Source organism: Chrysemys picta, chromosome 7 (assembly GCF_011386835.1).
Source record: "Chrysemys picta bellii isolate R12L10 chromosome 7, ASM1138683v2, whole genome shotgun sequence".
Lineage (NCBI taxonomy): Eukaryota > Metazoa > Chordata > Testudines > Emydidae > Chrysemys > Chrysemys picta.
In genome coordinates this window covers 48,302,359-48,323,193 of record NC_088797.1, presented here as the reverse complement: position 1 = coordinate 48,323,193, position 20,835 = coordinate 48,302,359, and the positions used below count along the sequence as shown (strand labels likewise).

The following is a 20,835-nucleotide window of genomic DNA, read 5'->3' as shown; positions in this document are numbered from 1 at the left end:
GGGCTAGGTTGTGCCTTGGGAGAGCACAGGGTCTTCCCCCTCCAAGCATCCCCAGGGTTGCAAGTCCCCTGAGAGGGAGCAAGCTGGAAGTGACGCTATGACCCTGTGCCTGCCTGAATGCTCTGGCTAGCAGTGCAGAGGGGAGCCTAATAAATCATCTTAAAGGATATTGGACCATGTGCATTCTCCTTGCTTACTCAGGAGTTCCAGGTGGGATTGTGCCTTTTTGCCAGGGTCACATGGTTCTGTAAAATATAAGTCACTGTTAGAGGAAAATATGCCCATTGTTCATTAATACTTTTTTTTCTTCACAAAGTATGATAAGCTGTCCAGGATGGTTAAGGAATTCCAGCCATACTGGGATCTCTGGACCACAGCATCAGACTGGATACGCTGGTCTGAGAGCTGGATGAATGACCCCCTCTCTGCAATTGATGCTGAACAGCTAGAGAAGAATGTCAATGAATCCTTTAAGACCATGCACAAGTGTGTGAAGCAGTTCAAGGATGTACCAGGTAACTGGGAGAGGTTGGTTTGTGCACCCCAGCACACAAAGCTATGAGGATTGTCATGAAGACCTCACTCCTGTGATTCAGCAGGTTATCCCATATGTGGTCTGTGTGAAGTGAGCTTGGGTGGTCACATGCAGCTTTGCAGATTTGCCTAAAAATATTTCAAGTAAATGCCCCCACCCCCCAAAATATGAAAAGAGATTTAAATTTGTAGGTAAACTTCCCCATGTCCCAATCCAGGATTCCCAAAGATGCATCCACCAGTCTTCTGAAGTAGTTCTAAAACCATCTTCCAGTTGGGTTAGAGTGAAATATATTCTGCAGTGGGAGATTTTAATTTATCCTTTTTAACTTGAGCTCTCTCCTGAACAATGCAGTGAATCATCCCCAGTGGAGGAGGTTGTGAGTGGATGTGATTCATGATAAGTAGAAGCAATAAGAATACCTGCTTTTGATCTTTTCATTCCACTGCTCCTCCAGGATGTAGTTCAATATCCACAAAGGCCCTGAGTCCAGGGGTGGCTCCAGGCACCAGCGCAGCAAGTGCGTGCCTGGGGCGGCAAGCCACGGGGGGCGGCCTGCCAGTCGCCGTAAGGGCGTCAGTAAGGCGGCCTTAGGCGGCGTGCCTACGGGAGGTCTGCCGGTCCCGCGGTTTCGGCGGCAATTCAGCGGCGGGTACGCTGAAGCCGCAGGACCGGCAGATCACCTGCAGAAATGCCGCCAAACCCTTTGACCGCGGACCGCTCACAGGTGTGCCACCGAAGGCTGCCTGACTGCCGTGCTTGGGGCAGCAAAAAACATAGAGCCGCCGCTGCATGAGTCTGCCAGTCCTTGTGTGACACATAGCAGGGAGTGCAAGGTTGTTGCACTTCCAGTGCAAGTGCAACCAGAGACCACACTTGGCTGCAATTAAAGTTAATTCCTAGATGTAATTGACATACTAGGTGGAAGTACTACTAAATTTCATGGCCCTGGCATGCTCACTGCCTTACTCTAAAGGTGCTAGAAAAGTGCAGGCTGTGAGCAGTGAATAGGTGTGTCTGAGGAGATGTGGGCTTACGTGTTGTTTCCAATATGCAAATATGGCATTTGACTATGCTCCTCCCTTTTGGGCCTTATTCCTGCTATGAGGCAGCATCCTCATTAATGCAAGCTTGGGTTCCCCAATGCTCCCTGTCCTGCCGTTCGCTTTTTGCATTGTGTTGGAAAGCATAGCACCGCTCACCTGCACTGTCCAGAATCCAGCTCTATATGAAGCAGCATCCTCCACCCATCATCTCATTGTTGCTGATGTTATCTTTTTTGGTTTGTTTTTTTCCTGCTCCTTTAAGCATGCCAGGATGTAGCTGTGGAAATCCGGGGCAGGATTGAAGAATTCAGACCATATATCCCCCTGATTCAGGGCCTGCGCAATCCTGGCATGCGGAACCGGCACTGGGAGATGCTTTCCAAGGAGATCAACATCAATGTTAAGCCCAAGGCCAATCTGACATTTTCTCGCTGTCTGGAGATGAAGCTGCTGGACCACATTGACAGCATTGCCAAAATAGCTGAGATAGCGGGCAAGGAGTTCTCCATTGAGAATGTGAGGAGAGCATCTAATGAGGGTTTCCTTTCAGTGTCATAGTTCATGCCCCAAAGTTGTCTCTAGATGGAAGCTTTCCTTATGACAACTCCATGCTTTCATGAGCATTAAAATTCACTCTGAGTGTTACAGAAATCCCAGAGAAAAGCAGAATGCAGTTTAGAATGTTGGTGTCCTCGCATGACTGGACAAATCCTCTGTATCTGTGTCAGGGAGATTAGACATTGGTATGGTGAATCAGCCATCATACAGTGTGTGTTTGGAAACAGGGGAGAGGACTGGATGGCTCAGTGGAGTCGTTGGTTATATAGATATAGTCGTTCACCTTCACGTCACAAGTTCAAATAGGGCCTAAGATGGTCAGGACTGAAAGTCACTATCATCTGGCAGCTTTTTGTTTTGTGAAATGGGTTTGTGAGCTCAGTTCACTTCCCAGTGGGCAGATATCCATACTGCAAAAGCCACCATTACCGCTGTCTCTAATGGCGCTCTACTACCAGACTCAGTGGAGGTGCCATGGCATCAGTGGGCATGGAAATGAAGTTACTTTCTCTTCCTTGAAGGTGGTCCTTCAGGATAGGGTTGAGGCTCTTTGGATGGGACCGAGGAAATTTGTGCTGTTGCTGAATGTTCTGTGATTAAATAGATGGCTATAGTTTCCAGTGTGGAAACCAGCACCTTTCACAGGAACTAACATTCACCTAGTTTTCAAATGATGGTATTTACGTGTAAGTGGAGGAAAGCATTATGCCATGTCCATGTATTGAGACCTAAGGTTAAATTGTTTCTCCTCATTTCCCAGGCACTTGATAAGATGGAGAGCGAATGGGTCTCCATCCTGTTTAATATAATGCCCTATAAAGGGACAGAAACCTTCATTCTGAAGAGCCCTGACGAAGCTTCGCAGCTCCTAGATGATCATATTGTCATGACTCAAAGCATGTCCTTCTCACCGTACAAGAAACCCTTTGAAGACAGGATGAACACCTGGGAAACCAAGCTGAAGATGACACAGGTACCAATTTTCCACCTGCTGCCAAGGGAGGGATTGGAGCTTTTTGACTCTGTTTGAATAGAAAGAATATGCAGTTCATAGAATACTATGGTTGGAAGGGACCTCAGGAGGTCATCTAGTCCAACCCCCTGCTCAAAGCAGGGCCAATCCCCAGACAGATTTTTACCCTAGTTTCCTAAATGGCCCCCTCAAGGATTGAACTCACAACCCTGGGCTTAGCAAGCTAATGCTCAAACCATTCAGCTATCCCTCCCTCCAGTTGCAACTAAGGAGCTTGGTGATAAGTAGATATTCACAGCACATCTGTGCTCAGGGAGTCAGAGGGGCTCTCATAATTCTTCTGCTTTAGTAAATGGAACAAACCAGGGGCCTGATCCCACAAATAGCAGGGTTGAAATCCTGGGCCTATTGCAGTCAATGGCAGCATTCCCATTGCCTTCAATGGGCGGAAGATTCTACCCGAGGTGTAGTTCCTCTCGCCGTGAATAGTTCTATTGACTTGCATAGTAGTTATCACTTCGCCTAGTGATATTCAGGCCCTACCATAGTCAAACTGCATGTTAAGGGCTTGATTCTGCAAGGTGCTATGCATTCTTGTCCTGATCCTGCAAAGCACTTAAAGCACATGCTTAACTTTTATTAGCATATGAATAGTTCCATTGGACTTTAATAGTCTACATACATGCGTAAAGTTAGGCACATTCTTAAGTACTTTGCTCATTCCAGGGTAGAAGAGAATGCTCTAATTGATGTTAGTTGTAGATGGGAGCAGGAAAAAAATGCTAATTAGCTAATGTTTATAGAGTGTTTTATAAATTCTAGAAGTAACAGCATTGTTGTCTGTTGTTTATAATTATTTCATTTTACTTATGGGAGCTTACCTGCCCATGTGTGATTGGGCAAGGGGTTGTCAAATCTGCTTTACTTGGCTAAGAAGGACATACAAAGGCACCCTTGACCCTATGGAAGCAGGTGATGTGGTAATCTGGCTATATTTATATATATGTTGTGTGTTAGTGTGTGTTTTGGCTGTGACACTGTGTGTGTGTTTGTCCCTGGCTGCTGTTCTTTTTTTTTGCCATTTATTCCTGTCACTAAAGGTACAGAGTTCCACAGAGTGACTGCACTGATATTTCTGCCAGGATAGCGAAACTTCTCCACGTATTTCTCCTTTCTCTGATGTAGCAAAAACAGTCTCTAAAGTCCTGAGGGTGAGGGAGATGGCCTTATAGAATTGAGTGGCTCTAAGGGTTGATCAGCTTAGTTATTATGAGATGTATTTGTCACATTGGCTGGAGTGTTTCACAACTGAAAATGCTAATCTCAGAGCAGACTGTCAAAAAGCAGGGCAGACACCCCAAACAGATTGTATGTTCTATCATTAGAGTTTATCAACCCAGTAACAAGTGTGAACTTCTGACGCACTATAAAGTCTTACCATAGAGTCACTGACAGTCCCCTTGGGCATTCCAGGCATCTTGTCTGGGTGTCAAGATAGGATTTATGATAGTTGGTTGCCATACACCAAAGATCACATAAAATTCAGGTTACTTCCAGTCCCAAGAGACCAGTCACTTACCCCAGGTCAATTTGTACCTCAGATCTCACACCAAAGACAATGTCTGTAGCCAATCTTATAGTAAACTAACCAAGGAATTCTTAACTAGAAAAAATAAATGAGAGAGTTATTTACAGGTTAAAGATGGCAAACACATACAGAAATGCGTTACTGTCTAGGGTTTTAAAAAATGACAGAGTTGTAGCAATCTGTCAGCATGAATGTCTTTTGAGGCTAATCCAGGTTGACTCTGGAGATCTCTGCTTCTGTTTCCTAGCTCCAGCCCTGTGAGAGTCCAAACAACAAAGAGATGAAAAATTTTCACATCAGCTATCTTTATTTCCTTCTTCCAGAATTCAGGCTGATGGGATTAGTTCTTTTGCATGTAGCCTGTGCAAGGGTGATTTAGCAAAGTCTTTGTATTTTGACGTTCCACAATGGCCCATTTAGTTTTGATAGCCCTTCTTGATGGGCAAGAGGTAATACCTTTCATAGGGATTTAGCACTAGGTAAAGTTTCTTATTTGGTGAGTTAGATAGTTCAGAACAAACATTTCACAGCTCTATAGCAAATACTTAAGTGTTACCTTATAGCATGGAATACAGACATTATAAGTAGGATTAATACATGTAGCAACTTCCAAGCATTTTGTAAAGTCTAAACCCATCGTTATATATCCAATACCCATCTTAACCATACTAACACACACGTGAGTTGCACTGGTTTCCAAGGATGAATTTTTCAGTGCTCAGCTGAGGCCTAAAGCCTTGTCTGCCAGCGTCACAGTATGGACTATACTTATTGGGGTTGCTTTAGACTATTTAAAGACCATCTGTGCATTAAAAATACATGGCAAATTCCATGAGAATTACTGTGGGATTCTACCCAGCATCCATGGGAATTTTAAAAGAATTCTTTATTGATGGGATCACAACCAAAGCCAAAAGGGGAAATCCTCCTTTAACACTTAGGCCTGGTCTACACTATGGGGTTAGGTTGAATTTAGCTGCGTTAGGTCGATTTAAAAATGAATGCATCCACACAACCAACCCTGTTCCTGTTCCGTCGACCTAAAGAGCTCTTAAAATCGACTTCTGTACTCCTCCCTGGCAAGGGGAGTAGCACTAAAATCGACTTTGCTGGGTCGAATTTGGGGTAGTGCGGGCACAAATCAATGGTATTGGCCTCCTGGAGCTATCCCAGAGTGCTCCATTGTGACCACTCTGGACAGCACTTTGAACTCCGATGCACTAGCCAGGTACACAGGAAAATCCCCGGGAACTTTTGAATTTCATTTCCTGTTTGGTCAGCGTAGCAAACTCAGCAGCTCAGGTGACTATGCATTCCCCCCCGAATTGTAGAGCGTAGAATGTTTCTACTCTCCCCCTATCATCTCTGTCCCTGAGGTTATCACAGATTAGAAGGCGAAAAAACGTACTTGTGATGACATGTTTTCTGAGCACATGCAGTCCTCCCGCACTGATAGGGCACAGCTTAATGCATGGAGGAATTCAGTGGCAGAGAACGGGAAAGAATTAAGTGAGCGCGAAGAGTGGAGGCAGGACACGAGGCTGAGGCTAATGGGGGAGCAAACGGACATGATGAAGTATCTGTTGGGGGAGCAAACGGACATGATGAAACATCTGTTGGAGCTGCAGGAAAGCCAACAAGAGCACAGACCCCCACTGCATCCACTGTATAACCGTCTACCCTCCTCCCCATGATCTATAGCAGGGGTCGGCAACCTTTCAGAAGTGGTGTGCCGAGTCTTCATTTATTCACTCTTATTTAAGGTTCCGCGTGCCAGTAATACATGTTAACATTTTTAGAAGGTCTCTTTCTATAAGTCTATAATATATAACTAAACTATTGTTGTATGTAAAGTAAATAAGGTTTTTAAAATGTTTAAGAAGCTTCATTTAAAATTAAATTAAAATGCAGAACCCCCCGGACCGCTGGCCTGGACCCAGGCAGTGTGAGTGCCACTGAAAATCAGCTAGCGTGCCGCCTTTGGCTCGCGTGCCATAGGTTGCCTACCCCTGATCTATAGCCTCCTCACCCAGACACCCAAGAATGTTGGGGGGAGGCTCTGGGCACCCAGCCACTCCACTGCAGAGGATGGCCCAAGCAACAGAAGGCTGTCATTCAAACAGTTTGATTTTTAGTGTGGCTACAATAAGCAATGTGGCCTTGTCCTTCCCTCCTCCCTCACCCCACCTGGGCTACATGGTCCGTTATCTCTCTTTTTTTTTTTTTAATTAATAAAGAAAGAATGCATGGTTTCAAAACAATAGTTACTTTATTTCAAAGGGGAAGGGTGGTTGGCTTACAGGGAATTAAAATCAACAAAGGGGGCGGGTTTGCATCAAGGAGAAACACACACAACTGTCTCACCGAAGCACGCCTTGCTGTGCTCTTCTAATCGCCTGGTGTCTGGTGCGAAACCATTGTCTGCCGTTGCTTTCACGGAGGAAGGGGTGACTGATGACATGTACCCAAAACCACCCGTGACAATGTTTTTGCCCCATTAGGCATTGGGAGTTTAACCCAGAATTCCAACAGGCGGAGACTGCGGGAACTGTGGGATAACTACCCACAGTGCACCACTCTGTAAGTCGATGCTAGCCACAGAAGTGAGGACGCACTCCGCCGACTTAATGCGCTTAGTGTGGACATACACAATCAACTGTATAAAATCGATTTCTAAAAATCGACTTCTATAAAATCGACCTAATTTCGTAATATAGACATACCCTTAGGCAGCTTTGAAAATCTCAGCCTAAGAGATTTGGCTACTGAATTCCTAGTCATTTTAATTGGAATTGGGTATCCAAATCCCTTAAATAACTTTACAATCTCATATTTAGTGGGTTTCAACTTCATCTACACATTTATTTTATGTATAGCTTTGTGAGTGCTCACAGAAACCTCTCTTCTGCCTGTCTTTATAGAAAAGACTCTTAATTATACACCTGTCTGCCCATGCAATATGAAGAGCAGCGAGTAAAGTGAACCTGAGAGATCAGGAGCACTTGCAGCTGCCAGTGAAGTTTGAGTGCTCAGCACTTCTGAAGATCAGCCCCCTGTGCTGTGTTTTTCTGTTTTTAACCTGGCTAAAACACTTTGCTACATTTTTTTTACATTAAAGATTGGGGCCCTCCTGTCTCTAAGTAGCTCCTTTGTCCAGCTGCTCATATAATGCTTTATCTGCATCACAGAAGTTAATGGGAGTTTGGCCAGTGATTTCCGTGGGAGCTGGATCGGGCCTACAGGCCCAAACTGTGCCACTCAAAATACTGAGTTAAGGGAGCTATGGAAAAAACAATGGGCCAGCCTGTGCCAGACTTGCTCACACTAAGCAGTGCCTTGCGCCATGAAGTCTCATTGATTTCCATGGGGTTATGCATGGCATACAGTGCTAATCACTGTGAGCAAGTCAAAAGTGCTCAGTCTTGTTTTAACTCTACCAATGGGAGCAGAGTTCAGCCAGTGTTGGCTCTTCTGCAGATTCCCTCCAAAGGGGTTGTAAGGAAATGACCCTTGCTCTTTATACCTGTGGTAGCTTCTGTCAGGGTGTGGCTGGCACTGCTGCTCTTGATGTATTCACACTCTCAGCAAGTCATCAGGTTGCATTCACTTGCTCCTCCTCTTATATACATGGAGGATTTAGTTAGGATGAACAAATGGTTATTACAGACCCAACTGATTTTTCCATACTGAATACATTGGTTAGCATATGTTCCATTGTGTTCAGCTCAATGCTCTGGAAGACTCCAGGGTGAAGTTTCTTAGCCTCTGTGATCTTGTGTTAAAACCCAAGTCACATAACACTTAGGAGCTTCTTCCTGAAGGCTGCCATCTGCCTGAAGACTGGCTTTGTTTGAGAGATTAGCAGTGTGGGGTGATCCAGTGAAGAGGCAGTAAACAGGCCCTGTCTAAACTAAAAATAACCCATGTTTAATTGTGGCCGACAAACATGGTTGTGACTAAATCATGTTATAACATGACTTATTCTTGCCTGTATGGACAGGACCATGTTTTAATTTAAGAATCTGCCTGGGATAATATGTGGTTCTTTAACCTCGATATAAGATGGCATTTTTTTCCTGCCACACAGCTGAGGAAAAAACAGAGTTTGACTGCATCCATGTTTAACCAGTTCTTTGTAATTTTTGTCCCTCTGTTAGCCCCTGAGGCTGCATTGAGCATGTTCTCTCCCCAACCCCGGTGCAGCTCCAACGGTGCTAGCGATGGCGGGAGCACTGCTGTGGGTCAGATTCAGGGATTCTTATCACGTGTCGTTGACAGCTGATCTGATCAGGGTTGGCTGACACAGTAATAAAACGAGCAGTATCCGGTCCACAGTAGCAGGTGCACTATTGCTAGAGTTGGAGGGGCTGTATTAGTGCCAGAGAAGCACAAGGAGAGTTTAAGAAAATCTCTATGTGGACGCAGCCTTCGGTATATATTGCCATCAGCTGAAAGCGTGTCACATCCTAGGGGACACTCTACAAAGCTTTGCAGGATTCTATGGAACTTGAAACATCAAGTAAATGAACATTGAACAATGAGATATTATTTCCATGTCTTAGCTGGTTCTTGAACACCATGTTCTGAATCCCTTTCAGGCAGTATTTCCTGTGTGTTTTCTTATTTTAAATGTTTGGAATTTATCCAAATATTTTATTTGAAATGTTCTTAATTGAAGTTTTCATTGAGCACTCTATGAACAAGGTCAGATTGAGCTGGTATTGGCGGGAACTGTGTGCCAGCACTTCTCTGGCAGCCACATCCGATTCTGCAGAATTTAAGCTTTCATCTTAAAACATAGTAAAAACTTTGCACTTCCTGTTGCAAAGATAACCACCTTAGGGCTAGGCTTTCTGGAACAGCAATGCACCCCATGGGGATTTGATTTCTAAAGTGCTCTGTGTTGCACATTAATTGTCCATGTAGCCTCTGCTGGAATGCAGTAAAGGTTCCCTGGTGTTCCTTAACGTAGTACTGTTTGAAACAGCACTTTGTTAAAGCGCACTATGGAATCTTTAGTGCACACCAGCAAGGTCTGCACAGACCAATTAATGCACAAGACGTTAGTGTGCTCTAGAAATCACACCCCATAGGGCACATTACCCCACTGTGTAGACAAGCCCTTAATGTGACCTGATGTTGTCCTGTTGTCTACAAGCAAAGAGAGGAATAGCTCTAGCAGCTTAATGCTGCACCCTTAAGTCTGTGGCTATTTTAATGTTTACTTCAACGGGAGAAGGATAGGGTCTATGTATAGATGTGAACCACTCCCATTCATCCCAGTGGATGTTGACTCTGATGCCTATTCATGAGAATTTAAATGTCAATGTAGTTAGCGATGAAATAATAGGAAATTATTTTAGTAGAGACAACCAGCTGCTCTGGGTGGACTTTAGTATTGTAGGTGGTGTTTTAGGAGAAGATCACCTCTCTTATCTCCAATCTGAGCCCAGATCATGTAGAGAGGAACTGTTTTAGGAACTGAACTTATTGAAGTAGGCATCTTGACCTGATTACATGACTTCCCACCAGGATGTCCTAGAGGAGTGGCTAACATGCCAGCGCTCCTGGCTATACCTGGAGCCCATCTTTAGCTCGGAGGACATCAATAGACAGCTGCCAGTAGAAAGCAAACGCTACCAAACCATGGATAGGACCTGGAGGAAGATCATGAAGAATGCTAATGAGAACAGAGAGGTAAGGCTGTGGGTGCTCACATGGCATGTGTGTGTATATGTTTGCATGTGCACACTTGTATACTGCATGCACACATCTTTGCCTGGGTATTACTATCTTAGCTGCTTGAGTATGAATTACAATTGAATCCTTTTTTTCATGTTGCATTCTTTGTTCACTTGCTTAGATTGCAGACTTCTCAAGGTAGGGACCATGGGCCAAATTCAGTCCTGATGGAAACAGATGCAGCGATAGTGACTTACCTACCATTGTGCACACTTATTCTAAAGCTACATTTGGCCCCCTTTTCTGTACTTGTCTGTAAAAGCACCATGTGCAGGTATGGCACTGCTTGAATAGTACCCTTGGTCAGGGGAGCTTGCTAAGATTCTTCTTTTAAAATGCTGTTTACATTCCAGAGACCAGGGGTGTTTCTAAACTGTGTGCTGAGCCACTCGCCACAGATCTGGCACTTCAGTAACTTGCCCACATTTCTACCTCCCCATCAAGGGTGAGCTGCAGAGACCTGCACCTGAGATCTGCCCCACGGTATGCAGTGGGATGCAAAGTCTGTTGTTTCCCCCACATTCCTCTACAGCAGAGCCACAGCCTTTAATTTGCTTTGGGTCCTTACAAATAGGGCATCTCGTGACTTGTTCCGTAGGCTAATTCTGTCAGGTGCTTTTGCAGCATGACCTGGCTCCCTCCCACCACCCACCTCCTGGTGCCTGATTCCCACTTTCACTTCCACGCACCACCTGGCTCCCTTCCCTCACCCCACACTCTACCTCCTCAGCCCCATTCCACTGATGCTGGTACTACCATTCTGCACTCTCCTGCTGCCCAGTCCTTTCCTCCACAGAGACTGTCATTGTTTGTATTCAGTGTTGAATGTTGATCATCACTGTTTGGTATCTGGACAACTCCAAAAAATGTAGATTTGTCTTATCTCTGAATGTAACTGCTTCTCCTGGCCCACAAAGCTTGTGTCTCTATACAGCCATGTGAAAAAGCTCCTATGAATGAGCCACTCTGAGCCCAGCAATAATATCTCTCTGTAGCCAACTTGCTTCCAATATGGTTATCTAACTAGGACTTAGTATACGGATGCTTTTTTTTGATGTTCATGTCCTTTCCAGGTGATTTCCCTGTGTCCCGATCCCAGGCTGCTGGAGAGCCTTCGGAAATGTAATCAGCTACTTGACCTTGTGCAGAAGGGGCTGAGTGAATACCTAGAGACCAAGAGAGGAGTTTTCCCCAGGTAATCCCAAGACTGAAGGCCATTCTTAGGTGTGAAGTCAGAGAATCACTCTGATTATGGCTCCTGGGAACAAGTGCATCATTCTTTCTCATCCAAAGCACAATCTCATGGAATTCTCATGAGTTTGCATGTCTCAAAGAGGCTGCTTCTTTCAACCCAGAGATTTGATGGAGGAAAAAATAGGGCAGACTGTGTGGAAGTGACAACATACCATGGCCCAGGGTTGAGGTGGGGGTAGTTTAGTAGCATCACCACACGCCTGCACCTTTAAACATCAGCATGAGGAAGGGGGGATGAAGTGAAATGAGGGGAAATTAAATACTTTGGGCCTTACTCTTTTTAGACCTACACCTAGACTAGTGTTTATTGCAGTACAAAATGGGAGTAAAAAACTGTCCTTTTACACCCACTCTACACTGGTATAAATGACTGCTCCAGGGGAAGGACATCAGAGAGTCAGGCCCTTTTGTGGCAGAGAGAGACTCTCATTTAACTGGACTATGGTCACTGCTCTTCTGCACCAATGCAAATAATGCATGCTGACCAGCAGGATATCTTGAAGACCACCGCAATTGCTCTCACCAAAATCTCAGGACTGTTGCCCAGGACTGCCAGGACTGAGCACAAAACCGCAGCGCATAGACCAAAATGAGCTGCTAGCTCTGTCTCTGTTTTCAGGTTCTACTTCCTTTCGGATGATGAGCTGCTGGAGATACTGTCTCAGACAAAGAACCCCACTGCTGTACAGCCTCACCTCCGCAAGTGCTTTGAGAATATTGCACGGGTAGGTAAAGCAAGCTATTTCCTCTGGGACTAGCAGGCATGTCTTGATGTTAGAAGTCATGTATTATGGAAATTTAGAGCAATTCTCAAGCATTGCGGTAAGGGGAGGAGATGGGGCAGACACAGGCTCGCTGCCTTGTGAAGACAGCACCTGGATTCTTTCAAATAGCCTCTACATCTCCATGTGAAAGAGAAGAGTTGAACTGGCTTTGTTCTCTCCTAAACTGCATTAAGGTGGCAGGTAGTTCTAAATTCTACACTTTTTCCTCAGTCGTGATTATCATTAAAACACATCAACATTCTCAGTGGAGATGTATCCACACCATCACCACCACAGCTGGTCACCTTGTTGATAGTCTCAGGAGATGCCAAGAACTGAATGGGCCACAGAAGTTGAATTACCCCCCTTGGTCCTTCAGGGTTGAAGCTCACTAGCCCGGTCATATGGGGGAAGTTTGGTGTTTTATTATTTCTAGAACAGTGGCTCTCAACCTTTCCAGAATACTGTACCCCTTTCAAGTGTCTGATTTGTCTTGTGTACCTCAAGTTTCACCTCACTTAAAAACTTACAAAATCAGACATAAAAACACACAGCACTCTATTACTGAAAAATTGCTGACTTTCTCATTTTTACCATATAATTATAAAATAAATCAGTTGGAATATAAATATTGTACTCACATTTCAGTGTATAGTATACAGAGCAGTATAGACAAATCATTATGTATGAAATTTTAGTTTGTACTGATTTCACTAGAGCTTTTTATGTAGCGTGTTGTAAAATTAGGCAAATATCTAGATAAGTTGATGTACCACTGGAAGACCTTTGAGTACCCCCAGGGGTACATGTGGCTCTGGTTGCGAACCACTGTAGTAGAAGACTTCAAATTCCAGGACTGTCAATCCCACATCTCACACCAGCACTAAAAATACATCTGATTGTCACTAGCCTGGGAATAAGTGGAAAGGAAGCTTAGTTGGGGGTCTGATGCAAAGCCTCCTGGAGTCATTAGACAGACTTCCATTGACTTCTTTGAGCTTTGCATCGGGTCCTTACACTTTTATTCTTAAAACAAGGAACTCTAACCCTGGGGACAATGGAAGAACAGAATTGAGAGTAAAAAGGGATTACTGATTCTTCTTCGAGTGATTGTTCACGTCCATTACACATTAGGTGTACGCGCGCCGCGTGCACGGACGTTGGAAACTTTTTCCCTTAGCGGCTCCCGTCGGGCCGGCAGGGCCCCCTCCTTCCCGCCAGAGCGGCGCCCCGCTCCAGGGTATATATATCCCTGCCAACCCGACCCCTCCAGTTCCTTCTTACCGTCCGTGGCGGCGTTGGAACATCTCTGTCTCTCGTCTGAGAGTGTCCCTTAGTAATAGTCATTAGTGTTATCTAGCAGTTATCAGTTAGTTTGTAGTAGTGTTGAGCAGTAGTTAACAGCTCATTAGGGTACTTAAAGTTCCTGCTGTGGTTGTTTGTTCAACCCCGGCACCGGCCCTGGGCGGCGGGGCATGCCGCATGCCCAAGGCTTCAAGGCTTGTGCCACGTGCCGCAGGCCTATGCCATTGAGCGACCCCCACGCCTCGTGTCTCCGTTGCCTGGGGGAGGCTCACCAGAAAGAGCGCTGCAAGCTCTGCAAGGCCTTTAAGCCCAGAACCAAGAAAGAAAGAGACTTTCGCCTTAAGCAGCTGCTCATGGAGAGGGCATTACAGCCCTCCACTTCGGCGGCACCGTCTGCCTCCGTGCGGAGCGCCCCGGCATCGGTGCGGGAACCGGCGCCGGCGGGTCAAATGAAGCCCACGGCACCGACCCAACGGGATCATATACGACGCTGGTCGTCTTCGCCGGCAAAAGCGAAGGGCCAACCTAAGGCCCGAGGACGCTCCCCGCACAAGAGGGCGGCACCGGTGAAGACCTCGAGTGCCCCTAAGGCCGGTACGGCCCCGGCACAGACCCCGGTAGTGGCTCCGGCGCCGAAAGGCCCGTCGAGCCCCGGGATGGGCGCGTCGAGTGAAGATGAAGGGCTGGAGGAGCTCTTGGAACAGCCCTCCATTCCGGACACGTTTGAGGCAGCTAAGGACCTCATCGCATTGTCCGTCGAGGCCCCGGCACGCGCTGAGGACGCTCCGCCGAAGGTGGACTCCCGGTTACCCTCAGCGCAGGAAGCACCGCAGCAGTCGGGCTTCAACAAGCGGTCGGCACCGACTCAGCAACACAACACGAGTCGGAACCGCGAAATGTCGGCGGTACGTTACCCGAGGCCGACCAGCCGTAGCCGTTCCCGGTCCCGCGACCGCCGGTACCGTTCCAGGTCCAGATCGGCGAGACACTATTCCAGATCCTGGTCGCGGAGGCGCTACTCCCCAAACCCGGACCGGCACCATCCTACGGCTCCGCCGTGGCCTTCCAGGTCACCGTCCGTGATCTCGGGGACTGACTCGGACTGGTACGGCGGATATGGCCATAGGTCGCAGGCCAGCAGGGACTATGGCCATTCCCAATGGGGCCAGCCGAGCCAATGGCCATTCTGGACACCCTGGGCCTACCACCAGCAAGGGCCCCCATCGAGGGCCTCGAGATCCGGGCCACCGGGGTACCGATCCCGCTCCCCACGGCACCGCCCGCCATCGCATAAGGAGGCAACGGTCTCTAGACCTCCGGAGTGGGAAGGAGTGGACTCGGCACCGAGTACGGTACTGTCCCAGTCCCACACGGCGGGTCAGGCCCCCGAGGAGCAACTAGTCGATGCCGGGTTGCAGGTCACTGAGGAGGGGCAGAAGGCTCCGACCTCTTCCTCCTCGCCAGATGAGGCAGTAGCGGGCACCATAGTGTCCGGCCCTCCCCCGATTGACCATCGGGCACACCAAGACCTGCTTCGCAGGGTAGCCCTCAATCTGGGCTTGCAAGCGGAGGAGACCATAGAACAGGAAGACCCCATGGTCGATATCCTGAGCCCAGAGGGCCCCTCCAGAGTCGCTCTCCCTATCATACGGACAGTACAGTCCAACTATAAGACGGTGTGGCAGACGCCGGCCTCCAGTGCACCGACTGTAAGAGGCGTGGAGAGGAAATACTTCGCCCCATCTAGAGGGTTCGACTTCCTCTTTTTACACCCCTCCCCTTGTTCGCTAGTGGTCTCGGCAGTCAACAAGAGAGAGCGTCATGGCCAGCAAGCTCCGGCCCCCAAGGGCAAGGAAGCTAAGCGACTGGACTTGTTCGGGAGGAAAGTCTATTCCTCTGGGGGCCTTCAACTGAGGATCGCCAATCAGCAGGCGATTCTGAACAGGCACAATTTTAACTCTTGGGCTTCAGTCGCCAAGTTTAAGGACTCCCTCCCACCTGACGCGCATCAGGAGTTCACGGCCCTGGTGGACAAGGGGATGGCGGTGGCCAAGACCTCATTGCAGGCCTCCCTCGACTCAGCCGATGCTGCGGCTAGAACAATCGCGTCAGGAGTCGTGATGAGGCGTTCGGCGTGGTTACAGGCTTCAGGTCTTCCACCAGAGGTGCAAACCACACTGCAGGACCTCCCGTGTGAAGGTTCGGGCTTGTTCTCCGACCAAACGGACGCCAGGCTGCATAGCCTTAAGGACTCGCGTGCGACCCTTAAGTCGTTGGGTATGCACACCCCGGTAACGCAGCGTAAGCCCTTTAAACCCCAGCCACCGCAGAGGCAATACCACCCTCGCCCCCAGCACGAGCCTTACCGCCATCGAGGCAGGGATAACAGGCGGAGACGTAACAATACGCCTAACCAAGGCCAGAGTCACGGCCAGGGCAAGCTGCAGCCAGGGAATAAACCAGGGTTTTGAAGCTACGCCCGAGGACAGCGTACCACTTCCTATACCGGATCCTCCTCTGGGTTTCAAGGACCGCCTGTCCCATTTCTACCGGGCCTGGTTGCGCATAACATCGGACCGCTGGGTCCTGCGCACAGTGAAGGCGGGCTATACCCTCCAGTTTTCCTCGCCCCCTCCCCGTCCCTCTTCAGGGACCCTTCTCACGAGCAACTCCTCATACAGGAGGTACAGACCCTTCTCGCTGCAGGAGCAGTAGAAGAGGTCCCACTAGACCTAAGGGGAAAAGGATTCTATTCCAGATACTTCCTGATCCCCAAGGCGAAAGGGGGCCTCCGTCCTATTTTGGACCGGCGCGATCTAAACAAGTTTCTGATCAAAGCGCGCTTCCGTATGGTCTCCCTTGGAACTATTATCCCATCCCTGGATCCGGGGGATTGGTATGCTGCCCTCGATATGAAAGATGCCTATTTTCACATCGCAATCAATCCGGCCCACAGACGGTTTCTGCGCTTCGTTGTCAACCAGCGCCATTTCCAATTTACGGTCCTGCCCTTCGGCCTGGCGTCAGCACCACGAGTGTTTACGAAGTGCATGTCCATGGTAGCAGCCTTCCTTCGAAAAAGAAGGATGCGTGTGTTCCCGTACCTGGACGATTGGCTTCTCGCGGGCAGGTCGGTGGCCGAGGTCCGTTCTCACGTGACGCTGGCCTTGCAGACGTTCGACGAGCTCGGCCTCCGGGTCAATGTGCCCAAGTCCACGTTAGTCCCCACACAGAGACTGGACTTCATAGGTGCGACCCTGGACTCGGTAGCCGCACAGGCAAGCCTACCAGAGGCACGGTTCATGTCAATTCAGAGAGCCGTAAGCTCGGTCCAAAAATTCCCCACGACAACGGCAAGGTGTTGCATGCAGCTTCTGGGGCATATGGCAGCTTGCACACACGTGGTCAGACATGCTCGCCTGAGGCTCCGGCCTTTACAGTTGTGGTTCGCCCGCACGCATCGCCCCAACAGAGACCCATTGGATCAAGTAGTCACGATCCCAAACCAGGTGCTGAGCTCGCTACGCTGGTGGCTCGATCACCAACAGGTATGCGAAGGGATCCCCTTCGCTGCCCCACAGCCCACTCTGACGTTGGTAACAGATGCATCGGACCTGGGTTGGGGGGGCGCACCTGGGGGAACTGCGGACCCAAGGACTGTGGTCCAGAGAAGACAAGCTGCTTCACATCAATCTGAAGGAGCTAAGAGCGGTTCGCCTCGCCTGTCAGACCTTCCGCGCCACCATAAAAGGTCACAGCGTGGCAGTCCTGACGGACAACACTACCGCCATGTTCTATATAAACAAGCAGGGCGGGTCCCGGTCTTCTCCCCTCTGTCGCGAGGCACTCCAATTATGGGACTTCTGTATAGCCCATGCGATACACCTCATCGCGACCTATCTTCCGGAGATTCAAAACGGCTTAGCGGACCGCCTCAGCCGATCCTACCGAATGCACGAATGGACGTTGAGGCGAGACGTCCTGCATTCGATCTTCCGGAGGTGGGGCTTTCCCCGGGTGGATCTATTCGCCACCAGGGACAACAGTCAATGCCCTCAGTTCTGCTCGTTCCAGAACCTCAGCCGGGGATCATTAGCAGATGCCTTCATGATCCCATGGGGAGGGAGTCTGAGATATGCCTTCCCTCCGTTCCCACTCATACACAAGGTTCTCCTCAAGACCCGCAGGGACAGGGCGACGATCATACTTATCGCCCCGGCCTGGCCACGCCAGCATTGGTTCACGTCCCTGCTGGAACTGTCCATAGCCGATCCAATCACCCTCCCCCTCCATCGCGACCTAGTCACGCAAGACAAAGGTCGCCTACTCCACCCGAACCTGTCTTCGCTACATCTCACGGCATGGTATCTCTCTGGCTGAATGATGCAGAACACAGGTGCTCTCACCAAGTTCAACAAATCCTCCTTAATAGTAGGAAGCCCTCTACAAGAGCGACCTACCTGGCAAAATGGAAAAGGTTCTCCCACTGGTGTGAGCCTCAACGCATACAGCCTTTACAAGCCTCAGTTCCGTCGATCTTGGACTACCTACTGCACCTCAAGAATCAAGGGCTTGCGCCCGCCTCAATTAGAGTGCACTTAGCCGCCATTTCGGCTTTCCATCCGGGAGAGTTGGGAGTGTCAGTGTTCTCCAACCCCACAGTGGCCCAATTCCTCAAGGGGCTGGAAAGGGTGTTTCCCTACTCGCGCCCGCCTGTCCCGGCGTGGAGTCTGAACCTAGTCCTAACAAGACTCATGAGTCCCCCCTTTGAGCCCCTAGCCACTTGCTCCCTCACGCACCTCTCCTGGAAGGTGGCGTTTCTTGTGGCCATCACGTCGGCCAGAAGGGTATCAGAATTGAGGGCCCTCACTTCGGAACCACCCTATACAGTGTTCCATAAGGATAAGGTGCAACTGAGGCCGCACCCCAAATTCCTTCCAAAGGTGGTATCGCAGTTTCACATGGGGCAGGACATTTGCCTACCGGTGTTCTTTCCTAAACCCCATACGGACCCTTACCACCGCAGCCTACATACCCTGGATGTCCGAAGGGCGTTGGCATTCTACCTGGAACGGACCAGGTCGTTCTGCAGAACACCTCAGCTGTTCATTGCTATTGCGGAACGTATGAAAGGCTTGCCTATCTCGACACAGCGCTTGTCGGCATGGATTGTGCATTGTATACGCACCTGTTATGAGCTCGCCAATGTTCCGGCCCCGGAGATCCGGGCCCAATCGACTAGGGCCCAAGCGTCCTCAACGGCCTTCTTGGCGCAGGTCCCTATCCAGGAGATCTGTAAGGCGGCCACCTGGTCGTCTGTTCATACGTTCACAGCCCACTACGCGATCCATCATCAGACCAGAGAGGACGCGATGGTCGGTCGGGCTGTGCTACAGTCAGTTGTACCTTGACTCCTACCTACCTCCAATGGTAAGCTTGGGAATCACCTAATGTGTAATGGACGTGAACAATCACTCGAAGAAGAAAGAACGGTTACTTACCTTCTGTAACTGTTGTTCTTCGAGATGTGTTGTTCACGTCCATTACACTTCCCACCCTCCTTCCCCTCTGTCGGAGTCTCCGGCAAGAAGGAACCGGAGGGGTCGGGTCGGCAGGGATATATATACCCTGGAGCGGGGCGCCGCTCTGGCGGGAAGGAGGGGGCCCTGCCGGCCCGACGGGAGCCGCTAAGGGAAAAAGTTTCCGACGTCTGTGCACGCGGCGCGCATACACCTAATGTGTAATGGACGTGAACAACACATCTCGAAGAACAACAGTTACAGAAGGTAAGTAACCGTTCTTTCCTAGCCATGCAATGAGACGAATTCATCCCCCATGTAACTTGCTTCACTTCATTCAAGTTATACCAGGGATGAAGTTGGGCCCCATGTTGTCATATAATTCTCTTTCACTTTATAGAGAGACATGTTGATTTTGCACATGTGTAGTACATTTATTATCAGTAACCACAACCAAATTGTGGGCAGATCTATAAATAGCCTAAATCAATGTAGCTCTATTGACTTGAATGGACCTACAAAGCTTTGCACCAGCAGACAATCTGGTCCTGTGTGATTATTTTTGCTGTAGACCTGGAGGTACAGCTGTTTTACTGTCAGTAGGACAAAAATATTACACATATTCATATTGAAACAATGTCTCAATTCCTTGTGTCTTGACCTATGTTGATAAGAAGGCATGGATAGAAGGGAAACTCTCCACTAATTTCATGCTGTGATTCCCCCATTAGCTGCTCTTCCAGGAGGACCTACAGATCACACACATGTACTCTGCAGAAGGGGAGGAGGTGAAGCTGTTTTTCCCCATTTATCCCACTGGCAATGTGGAGAACTGGCTGCTGGAAGTCGAGAAATCTATGAAGGCCAGCGTGCGGGACAATATTGAAAGATCGATCAGGGTTTATCCACATGTGAGAGTCTTACACCCCACACTGTTCTTCCACTCTTCACCCGCAAATACAGGTGGAGTTCAACAAGTGGCATTTGGCATGATTTGGCTCAAGAGAACATGGTCATCGATGACAGCCAGCAGAATTGTTTTTCTTACACCCTACATTTTTTATAGTGTAGCCTTTGACCCTGCTATATGATTCCATTTCTACTCCTCGCTCTGTTCTGCTCCCTCCTTGGGATAGGGCTCCCTCTTTTATCTTCTCCTCCAGCACTTGGGTCGATCATGTAGTGCAAAGAGATGGTAGTAGTAGCATAGGGCCAGATTAATTCCAGAGGCCAATGGATGTACACCAGGGCTGATTCTCAGCCATATGTTTCTATGGACGCAGGTAGACAATCGAGATCACACTTTAGTTGGTGGTTGGGAGAAAGGAAGGTAAAAAAAGATGGGGCATCAGAAATCTCAGGCATTATTATACTCTTGGAATCTGATGCTCCAATAAACCAGAATTCGCTGTAGGAGTGGAAGCTTGTTCTGCTGGTTCCCATGGAATCCGAGTCTTCACCTGCCTTTGGCAGTTCTCCACATCTTGCATAGCCAAATGATCTGTTGCAAAGAAGGCACCGAAGCATCCATTGTCTGGATGCCCAGCATCT

General features: G+C 48.5%; 1 protein-coding gene across 7 annotated transcripts in view; it reads left to right on the top strand.

Annotated features, from left to right (window-relative positions):
- The window catches only part of DNAH1 (dynein axonemal heavy chain 1), a 160,018-nt gene that overhangs the window by 52,783 nt on the left and 86,400 nt on the right, over positions 1-20,835 (top strand). For all 7 annotated transcript variants that reach the window (XM_065551361.1, XM_065551362.1, XM_065551365.1 and 4 more), the window contains 7 exons: positions 317-515; positions 1,844-2,097; positions 2,900-3,112; positions 10,233-10,397; positions 11,516-11,637; positions 12,316-12,421; positions 20,016-20,195. In XM_065551361.1, coding sequence (XP_065407433.1) covers positions 317-515; positions 1,844-2,097; positions 2,900-3,112; positions 10,233-10,397; positions 11,516-11,637; positions 12,316-12,421; positions 20,016-20,195 — 1,239 coding nt within the window. The remainder of the gene's footprint in view (positions 1-316; positions 516-1,843; positions 2,098-2,899; positions 3,113-10,232; positions 10,398-11,515; positions 11,638-12,315; positions 12,422-20,015; positions 20,196-20,835) is intronic.